At 37.1% G+C, this 14,921-nt stretch overlaps 2 protein-coding genes across 2 annotated transcripts; one reads left to right on the forward strand and one right to left on the reverse strand.

The window, feature by feature from the left end:
* Positions 1-417: 417 nt before the first annotated feature.
* On the forward strand, positions 418-6,242 carry LOC114537744 (G2/M phase-specific E3 ubiquitin-protein ligase-like). The gene is made up of 6 exons (XM_028558836.1): positions 418-833; positions 3,512-3,653; positions 3,780-4,158; positions 4,285-4,817; positions 5,000-5,351; positions 5,517-6,242. Exons 3-6 carry the CDS (start codon positions 3,792-3,794, stop codon positions 5,747-5,749), a joined length of 1,485 nt encoding a protein of 494 aa, XP_028414637.1. The 5' UTR covers positions 418-833; positions 3,512-3,653; positions 3,780-3,791; the 3' UTR covers positions 5,750-6,242.
* Positions 6,243-6,251: 9 nt separating this feature from the next.
* LOC114537731 lies at positions 6,252-7,968 on the reverse strand. The gene is made up of 2 exons (XM_028558824.1): positions 7,244-7,968; positions 6,252-7,121 (listed from the first exon to the last, which is right to left on the reverse strand). Exons 1-2 carry the CDS (start codon positions 7,966-7,968, stop codon positions 6,326-6,328), a joined length of 1,521 nt encoding a protein of 506 aa, XP_028414625.1. The 3' UTR covers positions 6,252-6,325.
* Positions 7,969-14,921: the final 6,953 nt, after the last annotated feature.

The following is a 14,921-nucleotide window of genomic DNA, read 5'->3' on the forward strand; positions in this document are numbered from 1 at the left end:
AACACTATGGCAGTAAGTTATAGCTCGTTAAGTATATTCGAAGCACACAAAATAATGTCGTATTCACAAAATAATCTAACGAAACGTCCCCTGATACAAATGAAATCCGCAAAAACGTTTCCACGCGTTAGAGCGCGCGCGCGCTCTATGTACCCCAATTATGTACCGTTCCGTTGCACAAAATAAATTCCGTCGCCTAGCAACCGTACCGTCACACAAAATTAATTCGAACTTAACACGTGAACACAAAAAACACAGAAGTGGACTGGGGTTGATCTTCTTTCGTTTGAAAGGAAACGGAAGTAAAAGTTATTGACGAACATAGCAACAAATATGGCGGAGAATATGAATAATATGAATAATAATATGAGTAATCAAGTAAATAATGATTTAACTCAGCTTGTTAGATCGGTTGTTTCTTCGTTACAAAATTTGCCTGCTGCAAGTGCCGAAACACGGGGTAGTTCGAGGAACAGTGAAAACAGGAATGTTAATACTGCTAACGAAGAACTCTCAGAGAGATTCCGACTTCCTCGTGGTCAAAACAGAAGTTCAGCAAGACCTTTACCAAGATCAGGCAATGGACGTTTTGTGCCGTACACTACAGCAGCGAAAGCCAGTAAAAGTAAATCTAAGGCAGATATTATTATTAAAGATGTCTGTTTGTTGCCATCGCCACGTTGGCAAGAGCTTCCCAGACGGCATATTAAACAAGATTTGATAAACAGGAACTTATTCATTGACGCATGGTCATTAGACAAGTCTTGGTCTGAACAGCAATTGCGATCGGAACTCCTCAATCTTTTTAAAAGCCATCTATCTGAAACAACAGAGTAAGTATACAGAGTGTATATATATTATACAGAGTGTGTATATATATATATATATATATGATCTATTTGATGAAAATTCCATGTCCGGTAATAATATAAGGATTAAGAGATAAAACTTCAACGGACATACTTTTAAAACCATTTATTGAAAATTATGATTATGTGCTATAAATTTATTGATAGAAATTCTTTAGTACTTTCTATGTTGATATAAAATGCAATAATGATGATTTCAAAACTATTTAACTATAGTTTACCTCATCATCTATATCAAATAAATGGCGAATGTAGACTGGGCCATTGCCAGCAATGTGTCTAATTATTCTGGCATTTGCCTCCTGCCCTTCTGCAAGTTTAACAGTAGTTATCTTGTTTCCCACAGATTTAACAAATTCAAAGCTAAAAAAAAGAAGTTGATTAATATATTAATATATACTGTAGTTGATATATATATGGTATGTATATATATGGTATGTATATATATGGTATGTATATATATGGTATATATATATATATATATATATATATATATATAAGGATTAAGAGATAAAACTTCAACGGACATACTTTTAAAACCATTTATTGAAAGGTTGTTAAAAACTAGCTACCAGACGTTTCGCTATTTACAGCTTCATCAGTGGATTAAAAGATTTTATCACTATCGTCCTCTATTTATACAAGTGAAGCCAATTACAAAATCCATTGATAACTAAATACTGATAATCCTACCTATACAACCGTTCATCAGATGCTGGGAGCATTTTTGAATTTCAATAGCCTCTATTATCTTACGTTCATTATAATGCCTAACGTTATTATGCATAATTTCCCATGTAATATGAACGCCCTCCTGAGGGTTAACATCATGTGATTTTAAATGTAAATATACTGTTTGTTTGTTCATCTTTAAATGTTCCTTTATTCTAGATCCCACTGTACGACCCGTTTCTCCTATGTACTTAAGATCACAATGGCCACAGAAAATCCGATATACAACATTTTTCCTAAGACACTGATTTTCTTTCAATGCCATCCTACATGTCTCGCAATTCTGCTTACAATTTAGACTTTCCCTGGGCGGTGCAAAAACCCTGGCCAATGGCAAACCACCAACAAACGAGACTTTGATGTTGCTAATTCCGGTATTGCGAATCACTGATAGCGCCCTGCGCTTAAGTTGCTCATTAACAAATGGTAATTTCAGATAAATGGTATCCGTATTCTTTTCCTTGCTATTATGTTCCTCTCTTGTAATACGTCTTACAACCGATGTTAAAAATCGTTTAGGATAGCCATTACTTCTAAAAATCTTCATGATCTTTCGTATCGAGGGGGAATAACTTGGCACCTACCTTAGCCATTATTTATATGAATGAAATAGATGAACAGATCATTCAGAAATCAGGAGGAGCTGTATCACTTAAACGGTACATCGATGATATTTTCGTAGTTTTAACATCGGACAAAATGAATGTGGATAAACTATTAGAAATATCTAATAGTCTTAGTGATGCTATTAAATTTACCATAGAGTTACCTGAAGACAGTAAATTACCTTTCCTAGATACATTAGTATCGCTTGATCATAACAACCAGTTTTCAACCGAGTTATATGTTAAACCCATACATAGTAAGTCCATAACACCGTGGGATAGTCATGGATCTGTCTCGTCTAAAAGAGGCATAGTCGTAGGAGAAATTAAAAGAGCTATGATATGCTCTACTGATAAAAAATCGGAAAGACGTTCGATACGAAAGATCATGAAGATTTTTAGAAGTAATGGCTATCCTAAACGATTTTTAACATCGGTTGTAAGACGTATTACAAGAGAGGAACATAATAGCAAGGAAAAGAATACGGATACCATTTATCTGAAATTACCATTTGTTAATGAGCAACTTAAGCGCAGGGCGCTATCAGTGATTCGCAATACCGGAATTAGCAACATCAAAGTCTCGTTTGTTGGTGGTTTGCCATTGGCCAGGGTTTTTGCACCGCCCAGGGAAAGTCTAAATTGTAAGCAGAATTGCGAGACATGTAGGATGGCATTGAAAGAAAATCAGTGTCTTAGGAAAAATGTTGTATATCGGATTTTCTGTGGCCATTGTGATCTTAAGTACATAGGAGAAACGGGTCGTACAGTGGGATCTAGAATAAAGGAACATTTAAAGATGAACAAACAAACAGTATATTTACATTTAAAATCACATGATGTTAACCCTCAGGAGGGCGTTCATATTACATGGGAAATTATGCATAATAACGTTAGGCATTATAATGAACGTAAGATAATAGAGGCTATTGAAATTCAAAAATGCTCCCAGCATCTGATGAACGGTTGTATAGGTAGGATTATCAGTATTTAGTTATCAATGGATTTGGTAATTGGCTTCACTTGTATAAATAGAGGACGATAGTGATAAAATCTTTTAATCCACTGATGAAGCTGTAAATAGCGAAACGTCTGGTAGCTAGTTTTTAACAACCTTTCAATAAATGGTTTTAAAAGTATGTCCGTTGAAGTTTTATCTCTTAATCCTTATATATATATAATATATATATATAATAATATATACCATATATATACATACCATATATATACATACCATATATATACATACCATATATATATCAACTACAGTATATATTAATATATTAATCAACTTCTTTTTTTTAGCTTTGAATTTGTTAAATCTGTGGGAAACAAGATAACTACTGTTAAACTTGCAGAAGGGCAGGAGGCAAATGCCAGAATAATTAGACACATTGCTGGCAATGGCCCAGTCTACATTCGCCATTTATTTGATATAGATGATGAGGTAAACTATAGTTAAATAGTTTTGAAATCATCATTATTGCATTTTATATCAACATAGAAAGTACTAAAGAATTTCTATCAATAAATTTATAGCACATAATCATAATTAATGATATAATTAATATAGGAAGATATTGTCATGACAACAGAGCGAACTAATGACATAAGAACATTTGCTTCAAGTGACGAACCATCCACCAGCAGTGTAACCAATCCATCCACCAGCAGTGCAACCAATCCATCCACCAGCAATGTAACCAATCCATCCACCAGCAGTGTAACCAATCAAGCCACTGAAAGTGTAACCAATCAGTCTCAGTTTGCTCCAATGGAAAGTCAGCAAACAATGAATCTAAATGCATGGACTCTGTGTGATTTAGAAGTCCAACAATTAAGAGATATGTTCCCTGACTGTCCTGCTGATGTTCTGAAAGAAGCATCAGAACAATCTGTAACAATTGATGCTGCAATAGACTTCATTATAAGTAATCCTGCACAAGCAACATGTATGTATTAAGTGTTTTTGATTTTTTGAGGCATTACAATTGCATATTTTAGATTAGTTGTCGTTTGGCATTAGAATAATCACTAATTGCACAGTGCATTCTTATTTCTGATATATTTATTAATAGATGTTACTCCTAATGGCTGTAATGATGCTCCTAATTGCCTGAATGATGCAGCATCCCTCCAAGACATTCTAAAGAGATTTAAGCCAGCACCTGTTGCTCCATCAAGGTTAACTGTGAGTAGAGAAACCATTTTCTCTGATTGCATAGCTTTCTTCAAGCAAAGAAGGTTTGATTTCACAAAACCTTTAAAAGTTACTTTTGAAGGAGAGCCAGCTATTGATGGTGGAGGGCCAAAGAGGGAATTCTTTACCGTTGCTCTACGTTCATTGTTGTCACCTTCAGCAACACCTCGCCTCTTTGAGGGCAGAAATGATCGCTTTTTGCCAATGCATAACACTGATGCACTCCGTGCCAACCTCTTCAAAGTTGCTGGTCGAATGGTGGCTTCTTCCATATTGCAAGGGGGGCCAGGGTTTCCCCATTTCCCAATGTCTGTGTATTCATATTTTCAAAACCCAACCCCTGATGACCTAACAGAGTACCTTTCACAAGATGATGTTGTTGATTTTGATCATGTGATGGCTTTAAGTAAGGTGTGTACAGCCAGTCTAGATTAATTGAAACTTCACCCTTAACTACGGTTTATTAATTTTGTTCCTTAGCTTTGTCCCCTGTTTCTCATTTCTTACTATTTAATTTTCTTCTTTACACAACTTAATGGTTTCCGTGTTTGGATGGCCTGATGATTTCTTACACTAATTTTCTTCTGAGATAGATAGACAGCATTTGCAAAGAGGACGATGTGAAAGGAGTTGCTGGTGATGTACAGCAATTGTTGGTGGAAACTGGATTTCCACATGCTCTGAGCCTAGAAAACCGTTTTCAGGCCATGACTTCGCTCTGCCTTCATGGAATTATACTCTCAAGGAAAGCAGAGCTTGACCAGTTTGTGTGTGGTATGGGACCATTGGTCGACATAATTAAGAAACATCCAAAGGAAATTGAGCCACTTTTTCTTGCTGGTACCAAGAAGCCACTAAGTGCAGAAGAGTTTCTCTCCCTTGTTGAGTATGAAGATGTGAATGATGAAGTAAAGCAACATTTTATCCGTTATGTGGAATTACCAGGTAAATTGCAGTCATAATTAGGATTCATGGCATTTAAAAAAGTTCATTGACATTGTTAATTTTTTATATTTTGAATTTACTGTTGAAATACCCAAAAACATGCCACCCTCTGATATTACATATGCTGCAAGTTAATAAGAAATTTACTGCTTGTTTTTTATTTAGCTACACGGGTAAATAGCCTTTTAATGTTTGCAACTGGTGCTGATGCAGTCCCACCAATGGGTTTCTGCAATCCATCAGTAATAACAGTACTACAAAACTCTTCTGTCTTTCCTAACTCAAACACCTGCCCAATGGAATTGGAATTGCCTGGAGCTGTTACAAGTTTTGAAGATTTTAAAAAGAACATGGATACAGCGATAGATACCCAAGAGGAAGGATTTGGCATTGTGTAATTTATATCGATTTATATCGTAAGTTCCATGAAGTAGTTGTGTTTTCAACTCAAACGTTCTGTTCATATTAACAAAAAATTCCAGCATATAGCATAAAATAACAGTTGGCAATTGGATATTTTCTGAGTAAGACCAGATTTTACACTGATAAGTTGTGACTGGTTCACTAAAACAGACAGAGTCTGTTAAAATTGAGTGGAAAAATGTCAACTAATTTATTCCATGTTATAGCTGCTTAAACTCTTTTACTGATTATCTTACGTAATTGACCATAACTAAAAAGATGGCAGCATGTACATTTTACCACAATACATAGCAAGAATCAAGCATAAATGACTAACAAACGATGCGAAGAAAATCACCTAATGATATGAAACTTTAACACAACAAAGAAAATAACCTCCTTTCTTATATCTGTCCTTCAAAAAACTTCAAAATGCTTTTTAAACGATTTCTGACTGCAGTGCATTCTGGTAAAATGTACATCTGCCATATTTTTTTTATTGTCAATTGATGTTGTGTTAATAGTGTTCATGTGCATCAAAAACTGCAAGTAATATACTACATTTATGCCTGCTAAAGATAGTCAAGTTGTTGTAAGTAGTTAAGAATGACAAGAAAGGCAACAATGCCATCTGTATCATCCAAATCATGAATTTGGTTTGCTAATTGTTCCATTTGACCAAAATGCTCATCTCTTATGTTAATTTGCGATTGCGGAACAGTCACACTGTAATCAGACTGCAATGTAGCCGATGGACCATCTTCATCAATGCCATACTCATTCCAGTCAATATGTTGACCACTGTGAACACTAGACACAGCACTATAGTTGGTGTTTCTTTCAGAAATCATACCTTGCACCCATAGCTGTCGAGGGCTCAGGTTCCTTTCACTACTCAAAGGATGATTGTTCCATGCCTCAGTAAGTTCACAAAGTGCTTCGTTAATAAGGGGAGTGTACACATAATGTAACACAAACAAGTGTAACTCGTTGGTTGAATCCAGCACTAGTGACTCAAGACAAGAAAATATATTCACGAACCTACAACATACAATACTGTTCACTTCTCGCCAAAGCCTTTCTATGCGTTGATTGTGCACAGAAGTTCCAGTTATGATGCTTCCACGATTCAGACCACGTGTTTCGAGCATAAAGCGAGCAACCTCTATATTTTCCAAACCCAAATCAGTTCGTACTCGTGAAGGCAGGTTAAATTTATTTACAGCTTCTCGAAAGCCTTTTAAAACAGTTAGTGCTTCATTGTTAGTAGCTACCTTCAAAAATACTATCATCCTGGAGAAGCCATCTATTCCTCCGTGAATTACAAAGCGATATGGTTGAATCAGTTTATGATTACCATCTAAATGCCTATAGTAATATCAGTGGAAAAATTATCAATTAGCATTTTCTTAGTTGCTTGTAACTCAAAATTATCAGGTGATTCAAAATTATAAGGTGAATCAAATTAATGTTGATTATTTCACACTCACCATAATGCATTTGGACATGGAACAGAATAACGGCGTCGTATAATTGCTCTGGATGCTCTCAATGTGACCATAACTGGATCAACCCTTCGTAGACTATCTAGGATTCGACGTCTTTGTACATTCAAACCACGATTACGCAATGCACCTTGGACGAGCCTATAGCCAATTCTAGGCGTTATACGTAAAACTTCACGCACAATGTTATCAAGATCATCGTCAAGAATGTCACTAAACGACCGGTTGTTTGGCATTGCGAATGAATTCCTTCGGCGTCGAATTGTTCTCTCAGATATTCCAAGACTACGAGCAATTTGAGACCACGAAAATCCAACGTTATCGTGAAGAACTTCTAATAATGCTTGCGATAGTTCAACTGTTGGTCTACCTAATCCAGATCTACTTACTCTAACAAATGATTGCGTGCCTTGTTGCTCCTCCAGAAAGAAATTTTGGTAAGATAAAGCTTCGCAAAATTCTCTTTGTTGATAAATAATTCTAATCAGCCGGCCCAAGTCACTTAACAACTGTTCTTCCTCGGGGTACGTTTCTCGAAGGCGTGAATTCAAAACATTTAGATTTCTTTCATAAGCATCAAGACGACGGGCCAAGAACTCTGCCGAATCAAATGACAGGTTCTCACTCAAAGATGATTGCAATAAAGTTAGTAATGCTCTGAAAAACTCGTCAATTTGAAACTCATCCAATTGACTCCTTATTGCCGCCATTTTGTAATTTTCCTTTTATGATCAACCCTAGTCCACTTCTGTGTTTTTTGTGTTCACGTGTTAAGTTCGAATTAATTTTGTGTGACGGTACGGTTGCTAGGCGACGAAATTTATTTTGTGCAACGAAACGGTACATAATTGGGGTACATAGCGCGCGCGCTCTAACGCGTGGAAACGTTTTTGCGGATTTCATTTGTATCAGGGGACGTTTCGTTAGATTATTTTGTGAATACGACATTATTTTGTGTGCTTCGAATATACTTAACGAGCTATAACTTACTGCCATAGTGTTTCATATTTCATTTGTACTCTTAAGCAGTTTTGACCGGAACGGAACGCCATAGGATGGGGAAAGGAATAACATAAACATGAAGTGATTGCTACAATATTTCAAGAGCCATGGGTCATTTTCAAAATATGCAGTTGAGATGTTTACCAGTATAGCACAGAGGAAAGCATTGTTTTCTGAAGAAATGGCACACAGAATACGATGGCAAAGATTTGCAAATTGGTCAGGAGGGAAAGGAAAAAACATGAGTGTGACACTGCACAAAAAATATGCAACCGCACATGCAAAAGTGTTGTTCTAGGAATGGTAGCAAACAAAACTTCAGCTGCAATTGTGCGAGCCTCTCAAAGTCTGCTGCTGGAGTTGAGCAGATTGTTACAAAGTTTGATGCTGAAACTGGGATACATAAAAAATCTACAGCTCAAACTTCAAGACCATCAAAAGATGATGAAAGTATCATGATAAAGGACTTAAACATGCTACAACCCTTCACAATACATCACCAGGGAGGCACCATGACAGTTTTTGAACATTGATGCATCCCCTCTTGCCAACATGGACATGCAAAAAAAATTTTCTTGGCTTTGTGAACATAAAAAGAACATGGCAATGGATCAAAACAAGGCAAACACTCCAACATCAAGTGAGAAAAATGCTGATGAGATTACTGTTACAATGTAACGAGTATACTTTACTTGCAAATTTAATATAAAGTATTGAGTACTAATAAAATTAATCAGTTCTAACATTTGTACAACACATGTGATTGCCACCAAAATAAGACACAAAAATTCTATTGTCTTATACAATGTAACTTGACTTGTTTTCTCATGTTTTCTCATGTTTTCTCAAGATTTTTAAGTTCATTGCATGGCCGTTTCATTACATTGTTAATCTTAAGGAGTTCATGTTCTTTTTTCATAAGTGTAATTCATGACAATAACAACATCAAACCTTCATTGAAATCTTTTATTTTAGAAAATACATGTAAATAGTTTTGTGTACAAATTTTTTTTTAAATTTTGAGGAAAATAGATACAAAAATTTTGCTTACATGGTAGTCTCACTGCCTCACCAACCATGTCTAGAATGTTCGCATTAGCGAACTAATGTAATTTTTCTATTTTTGCCAGCGCTTGCATACAAGCTCAACTGCTCAAAAAGTTTTTAAAATTTCACATACCTTTTTATCACTAAACAATGAGCACTTATTGAAAGTCATTATGAATCTTATGAGGTATGGTTAAAGCACACTCTCTGTTGAGTGAATTGAAGGGAGAGACATCGTTTCTCTTTTCACATTTATTACACCAAGGAATAATATCAATATATTGGTAACAACAACGAGTAAAAAGAAAATATATGTATCTGTGTAAAAAACGTTCAACATGCGTTTAGGATTTTCTCATGACGTAATAGTTCAAGTATCTTATGATTCGCTAATTTAATGAAACGTCATATCCGGTATTAAAGTTCACCGGATGTTATATGATTGTTCTCTCAACATGCCCCCGCAATCTGGAGCATCCGGACCATGCGCTCGTGTAAAGTTGTGGTCACGGGCTTCGTAAGAATGTCTGCAAGATTATTCTCTGACGGGACGTGCCGGTAGTCGATACCTTGTTGTTCACGTACGAAATGATATCGGACATCAATGTGCTTCGTACGATTATGTGATAGAGCACTCCCTTGCGTCAAGGCGATAGCTGACTGATTGTCGCAGAATAGGATAACAGGCTGTGAAATGGTGATGCCAAGCGAAGAGCAAAATGATCGGAGGTACAAGAGCTCTTTTACTGCTTCTGTTATCGCCATGTATTCAGCTTCACATGATGAGAGCGCGACAGTAGGTTGTTTTCGGGTTCTCCAGCTAATTGGTGCTCCACCCAGTGTGATAATATAACCAGTCACGGAACGTCGGTCTTTCGGATCGTTCGCCCAGTCTGAGTCGGAGTAAGCTGTTAGCTGTACGTCGGTTTGCGTGAAGTTTAGCTTGTATGATTTGGTGCCTTGTATCTAGCGGAGAACTCGCTTGAGGACTGTAATATGTTGCATAGTTGGGTTTTCTAAGAATTGAGATAGCCAAGATACTGTCCAGCTAATGTCTGGTCGTGTCGCTGTCATGAGGTACATGAGGCTTCCAATTGCTTGTCGGTATGGAAAGTTGTGGTTTTGTTGATCATCAGCTGTGCTCGATTGCGTGGCCCCTTTTGTCACAGGAGTAGGAGCCGGTTTACATTCGGACATGTTGAAGCGTCGTAGTATTGCTTGTGCATATCGTTCTTGGCTCATCTGATAGCTTCCATCTTCGAGACGTTTAAAGTCAATGCCTAGGAACCATTTCAGTTCGCCGCGATCGTCCATCTTAAAGTTGCTGTTGAGCATCTCTTTCACGGCTTCGATTGTATCGAGGTTGGTGCTGCCGATTATGATATCATCCACCCAAAACAGGATGATGATCTTTTCACCATTACTGTCGGAGCGAGTGTAAACACAAGGGTCGTTGCTATTGGGGATGAATCCCTCAGACCTCAGGAAGGCGGTCAGTGTGGTATGCCAATTTTTGCCACTCTGTTTGAGGCCGTAGAGGGACTTCTTGAGGTGGCAACTGAGCTTTAAGCCAGTACTATCGGTTTGTTCGTAGCCCGGCGGTTGCTCCACGTATATCTCCTTGTCGATCGGGGCGTTCAAATAGGCAGCTTTCACATCCATTTGATGTAAATGTAGACCTTCGTTAGCAGCTTTTTGTAGTAATGCTCGAATTGACGTGAAACGAGTTGTTGGTGAGTATGTCTCATCGTAGTCGACGCCTTGGGTTTGTGAGTACCCTTTTGCGACGTATCGAGCCTTGTATTGCACTTCACTTTCGGACTTTCCTTGTTTGATTGTGTATACCCATCGCCCTTTTGTTTCGGTTCTACCTTGTGGCAAAGGAGAGAGGACCCATGTCTGATTTTGCTCGAGAGTCTGGATCTCGGCGTCCATGGCAGCTTTCCATAATTCGGCGTCTTCTGAGTTAACTGCTTCTTCATAAGAAGTGGGTATAATGGGCACAGCAGCATAGGCATAGTCGACGTTCGCTGTTAGATAATAGTCCGCGAAGCGTCTTGGTGGATGTATGTCACGTCGAGGGTGTTCTTCACTTGCCTCGGATGAATTTCCCTCGGGTTCATCAGAACGTGGTTCGTTGTCACTTGTATTCGGCTCGTCATTGATCGTGGGGGTGTCAGGTGATTCGAGATGGTCTGGCTGCATCGGTGGTACTTCTCTATCTGGTTCTTCAGTGATGGTTTCTTCAATGTGAGCATTTCTTGTTGTGATCACTCCCTGGTTCTTTATGTTCAGGATGAAATAACCTAGTGATGTTAGATGTTATATGATTGTTCTCTCAACACTCTCCTCCACAGAGGCTTGTCGGGTTTTTGAGCATTTATATTTCTCTTACACAACGTTTCGAGAGAAAGCAACAAGAGCGCGCAAAGAATGAAGAGAAGGGCGAAATTTGAGAAGCCTCTGCCATATAATGCTTTCAAGATGGCGTTCATTAGCATGTTGTCATTAGCAGATTGTCAGATATATTCTGAACACTATACAAAATAATAATGTTTGAGCAGCCATGCAATCGATAATTGTTTACATACATGTATTAACATGTATAAACATACACTGTACTTTGAATACCAGGTTGTGAAACGAGGTTTCTAGTTCAATGACATTTTGTAAATAGTGAAATTAAATGAACGAAACGTAAATTTGATAGATAAGAATTGAAAAGAAAGCTTCTTCAAGTTCTTCTATACACTGGCTTCCACCATGTTGTGTTCAAAGAATCGCTAGTTTGTTTACAGAACGATGCATTATATGGCAGAGACTTCCCTTCTCAATTTTCGCCTTCCCGCCTCCCCCGGTGCATGTTCCCTTTTCTAGTAAACGTTGTGTAAGACAAATATAAATGCTTGAAAAGCTTACGAGAATGCTCGAAAACTCAACAAGCCTCTGCGGAAGAGAGTGGTTAAAGCAGGTATCTTGAACTTTTATTGTAAATCTTTTGCATAAATTCGCTTAAACTTTTAGAGTAAAATGCGAGGTAAACACACAAAAAATCACCCGGTTCATCTAAGCCATACAGCTGATAGCCGTAGTTGATGGCTAAAATGTACAGGCTGGCAGCTGTAAAACCAGCACGATCTCCAAATGGGATTCATGATAATCATTAAATGTTAACTCCCATGTTAACTCGCTATGCGCAGGTTATACAATTATTGAAACCATATGCGCATCAGACATCAGTATGTATATAAAACATGGCGAATTCAAGTCCGTCAGGTATGTATGAATAATTGATGAATTTTAACTCAAGCTCCAACGTATGGAAATTAAAAACTGTTTGGTTAAGGCAGGTTATATCTCTCTCTTGTATAAAAATAGAAGAATGACGGCCAATTTTGACTCTATTTGATGTACATTGCTCGTTGTATAATAATATACTGTCCGTTTAGCTTATAAACGGTGGATAAGTCAAAATTAAATAACACTTTTACATCTCTCTGGAATGAGTCAACTTGAATATTATGCTTTGAATATGTAGTTGTAGACAGTATCGTTGTATCAAGGTAAAAAACATCTTGTTGAATAAAACGTTAGCCTTGCTTTCTATTTTGAAATATCCACCGACCACCGTTTAAGCTAAACGGGCTTGATACAACCGGCCCCTGTACTATAAAGAACTGAATTTATAGTTTAATTTAATTCGTCTATATTTTTTTATTGGCTTTCTGAAAAATTCAATTTGACTTAATGCAAGAGCGAGAAATATATGTACCCTTATTATGTTCAAACAGTCATTTTAGCGTCAAAGTGATGAAAATTTACAAATGTTAAGACACATTTAGTAAAAGTAGCAAAGATTAATGCACCATCTTACTTCCAAAATTATAAGTGCTAACACTAGAAACAAGGGTGAAAAATGTTAGCCAATCAGCGTATTTGTTTACGTTTTGCGTTCTCAACCAATCAGAATGTGAGATGTAGACAAAATGTAAACAAAAGGAGTGGAAAAATAGCACCTTATTCTACATCCTCGGTGCCATTTGTTATCAATTTTGTAGCCAAAAACCGAATAATTCCAATAGAGAAAGGCTTGTTCTTTACTTTAATTTTCAAATTTCAATCTAACCTGAAAAATATTGATGTTTGAATAAACGGGTTTTCACACACGTAGAATAGCGGACTCATTAAATGGTACTTAGATACTTGGCCGATTATACAGATAAGACCCTTTATGTCGCACATAAATTATAAAATTTTATCAAACATTTAAAACTGCATCTCACCCTTTATCCTCTGACCTGCATCAGATGCGTCACCACTGGCTTATTTTTTCATTCAAACTGTTCACAAAGTTCTCATCAATTCAGTTTCTGTTTGCCCCTCATCAAAATCATCCTTGCCTTCGTCATCGTCATCATTTTGTGCATCTGTCTCATCATCATTGCTTTTCTCACCATCATCACTTTTCTCACCATCATCACCAACAGTTGCCGAAGCATCGTTTGCAGTTTTTCCCAAGCTCTCAACATATGTCAAAAATGTATCTTCGCAAATTGGGCAATCTCGGATGTTAGGTAAGAGCCTCTCTATGTAGAAGGAATGTTCACAACCACGGAAAACATTCCAAAGTGGGTTTGTTGCAAGCGGGTAAATCGCATTTCCTATGATACAAGGTAATATAATATGTTATTATAGGCTATTCGTGGCCTACCTGAAGAGGTATGTCCTTACAATTATGTGTGAGCAGAGCTTCTAATTTGTGTGATCTATATTAATTATTTTGTTACATACTCAATAGTTGACAGAAATTCTACAACCCTTATTTTACTCTTTTCCCTCCTGTACTTACCTGTGTGAGTTTGGTGGGTTTTCCTTTGGAATTACTCGATTGGTCACAATAGTTTTGCCAAAGGTTAGGAAGTGACCTCTTGCTGCTATTCTTTGGTTGTCGCTTGACTCTAGGTTGTTCAACTGCCGTATTAGGGTGGGTAAAAAGAAACTCAAACTTTAAGGTCAAGAATTCAGCTGCTTGTGTTTTTAATCTATTTATCCTCTTTGAACTAAAATTAACTCGTTTCAGTAATGTGAACCATACTGCTATACTTTCTGACTATGCTGTACATACTGTATGTGAAGTGTTTGTACAGTACTGTCAAGAATGTCATCTTCATTGTAATTGTCAGATAAGTACATATAATAGTTGAAAAAAGGAAATATTGAAGGTCTTTATGTAATGGTAACAAACATGTATGCCATTACTGATAGTGGAATTACTAAAATATATTAAATTTCAGGGACCGCGGAGGGGGGGGGGGCTGGGGGGCTTTAGCCCCCCAATAATTATCTAAATACATGTGATTCCTTAATAGCGATTTTTATATAGCCATAATAATACGAATAAAAACTCCTTATAGTAAGTTGTGTAATCATAATTATGTGTTCACTATCCGTGTCGGTGAACAATGTTTTCATTGAAGTGTTTACAAGAAAAATATTAATAGATAAGTTTGCCCCCCCCCCCAAGGGTTCACTCTTTTGGCTTCGCTAGCCCCCCCAATCCAAAAACTGCAATTTAAAGGACGGATTTAAGAAGGTTAACTGTTATTGGGTTTTT

Source organism: Dendronephthya gigantea, unplaced genomic scaffold (genome assembly GCF_004324835.1).
Source record: "Dendronephthya gigantea isolate DGI-Jeju-01 unplaced genomic scaffold, DenGig_1.0 000163F, whole genome shotgun sequence".
NCBI lineage: Eukaryota > Metazoa > Cnidaria > Anthozoa > Malacalcyonacea > Nephtheidae > Dendronephthya > Dendronephthya gigantea.

Coding starts and splice junctions, on each gene's coding strand:
- LOC114537744 (XM_028558836.1), top strand. CDS start 3,792: ATGACAACAGAGCGAACTAATGACATAAGAACATTTGCTTCAAGTGAC. Junction 4,159..4,284: donor TAATCCTGCACAAGCAACAT/GTATGTATTAAG, acceptor ATTTATTAATAG/ATGTTACTCCTAATGGCTGT. Junction 5,352..5,516: donor CCGTTATGTGGAATTACCAG/GTAAATTGCAGT, acceptor TTTTTTATTTAG/CTACACGGGTAAATAGCCTT.
- LOC114537731 (XM_028558824.1), bottom strand. CDS start 7,968: ATGGCGGCAATAAGGAGTCAATTGGATGAGTTTCAAATTGACGAGTTT. Junction 7,122..7,243: donor CCATGTCCAAATGCATTATG/GTGAGTGTGAAA, acceptor ATATTACTATAG/GCATTTAGATGGTAATCATA.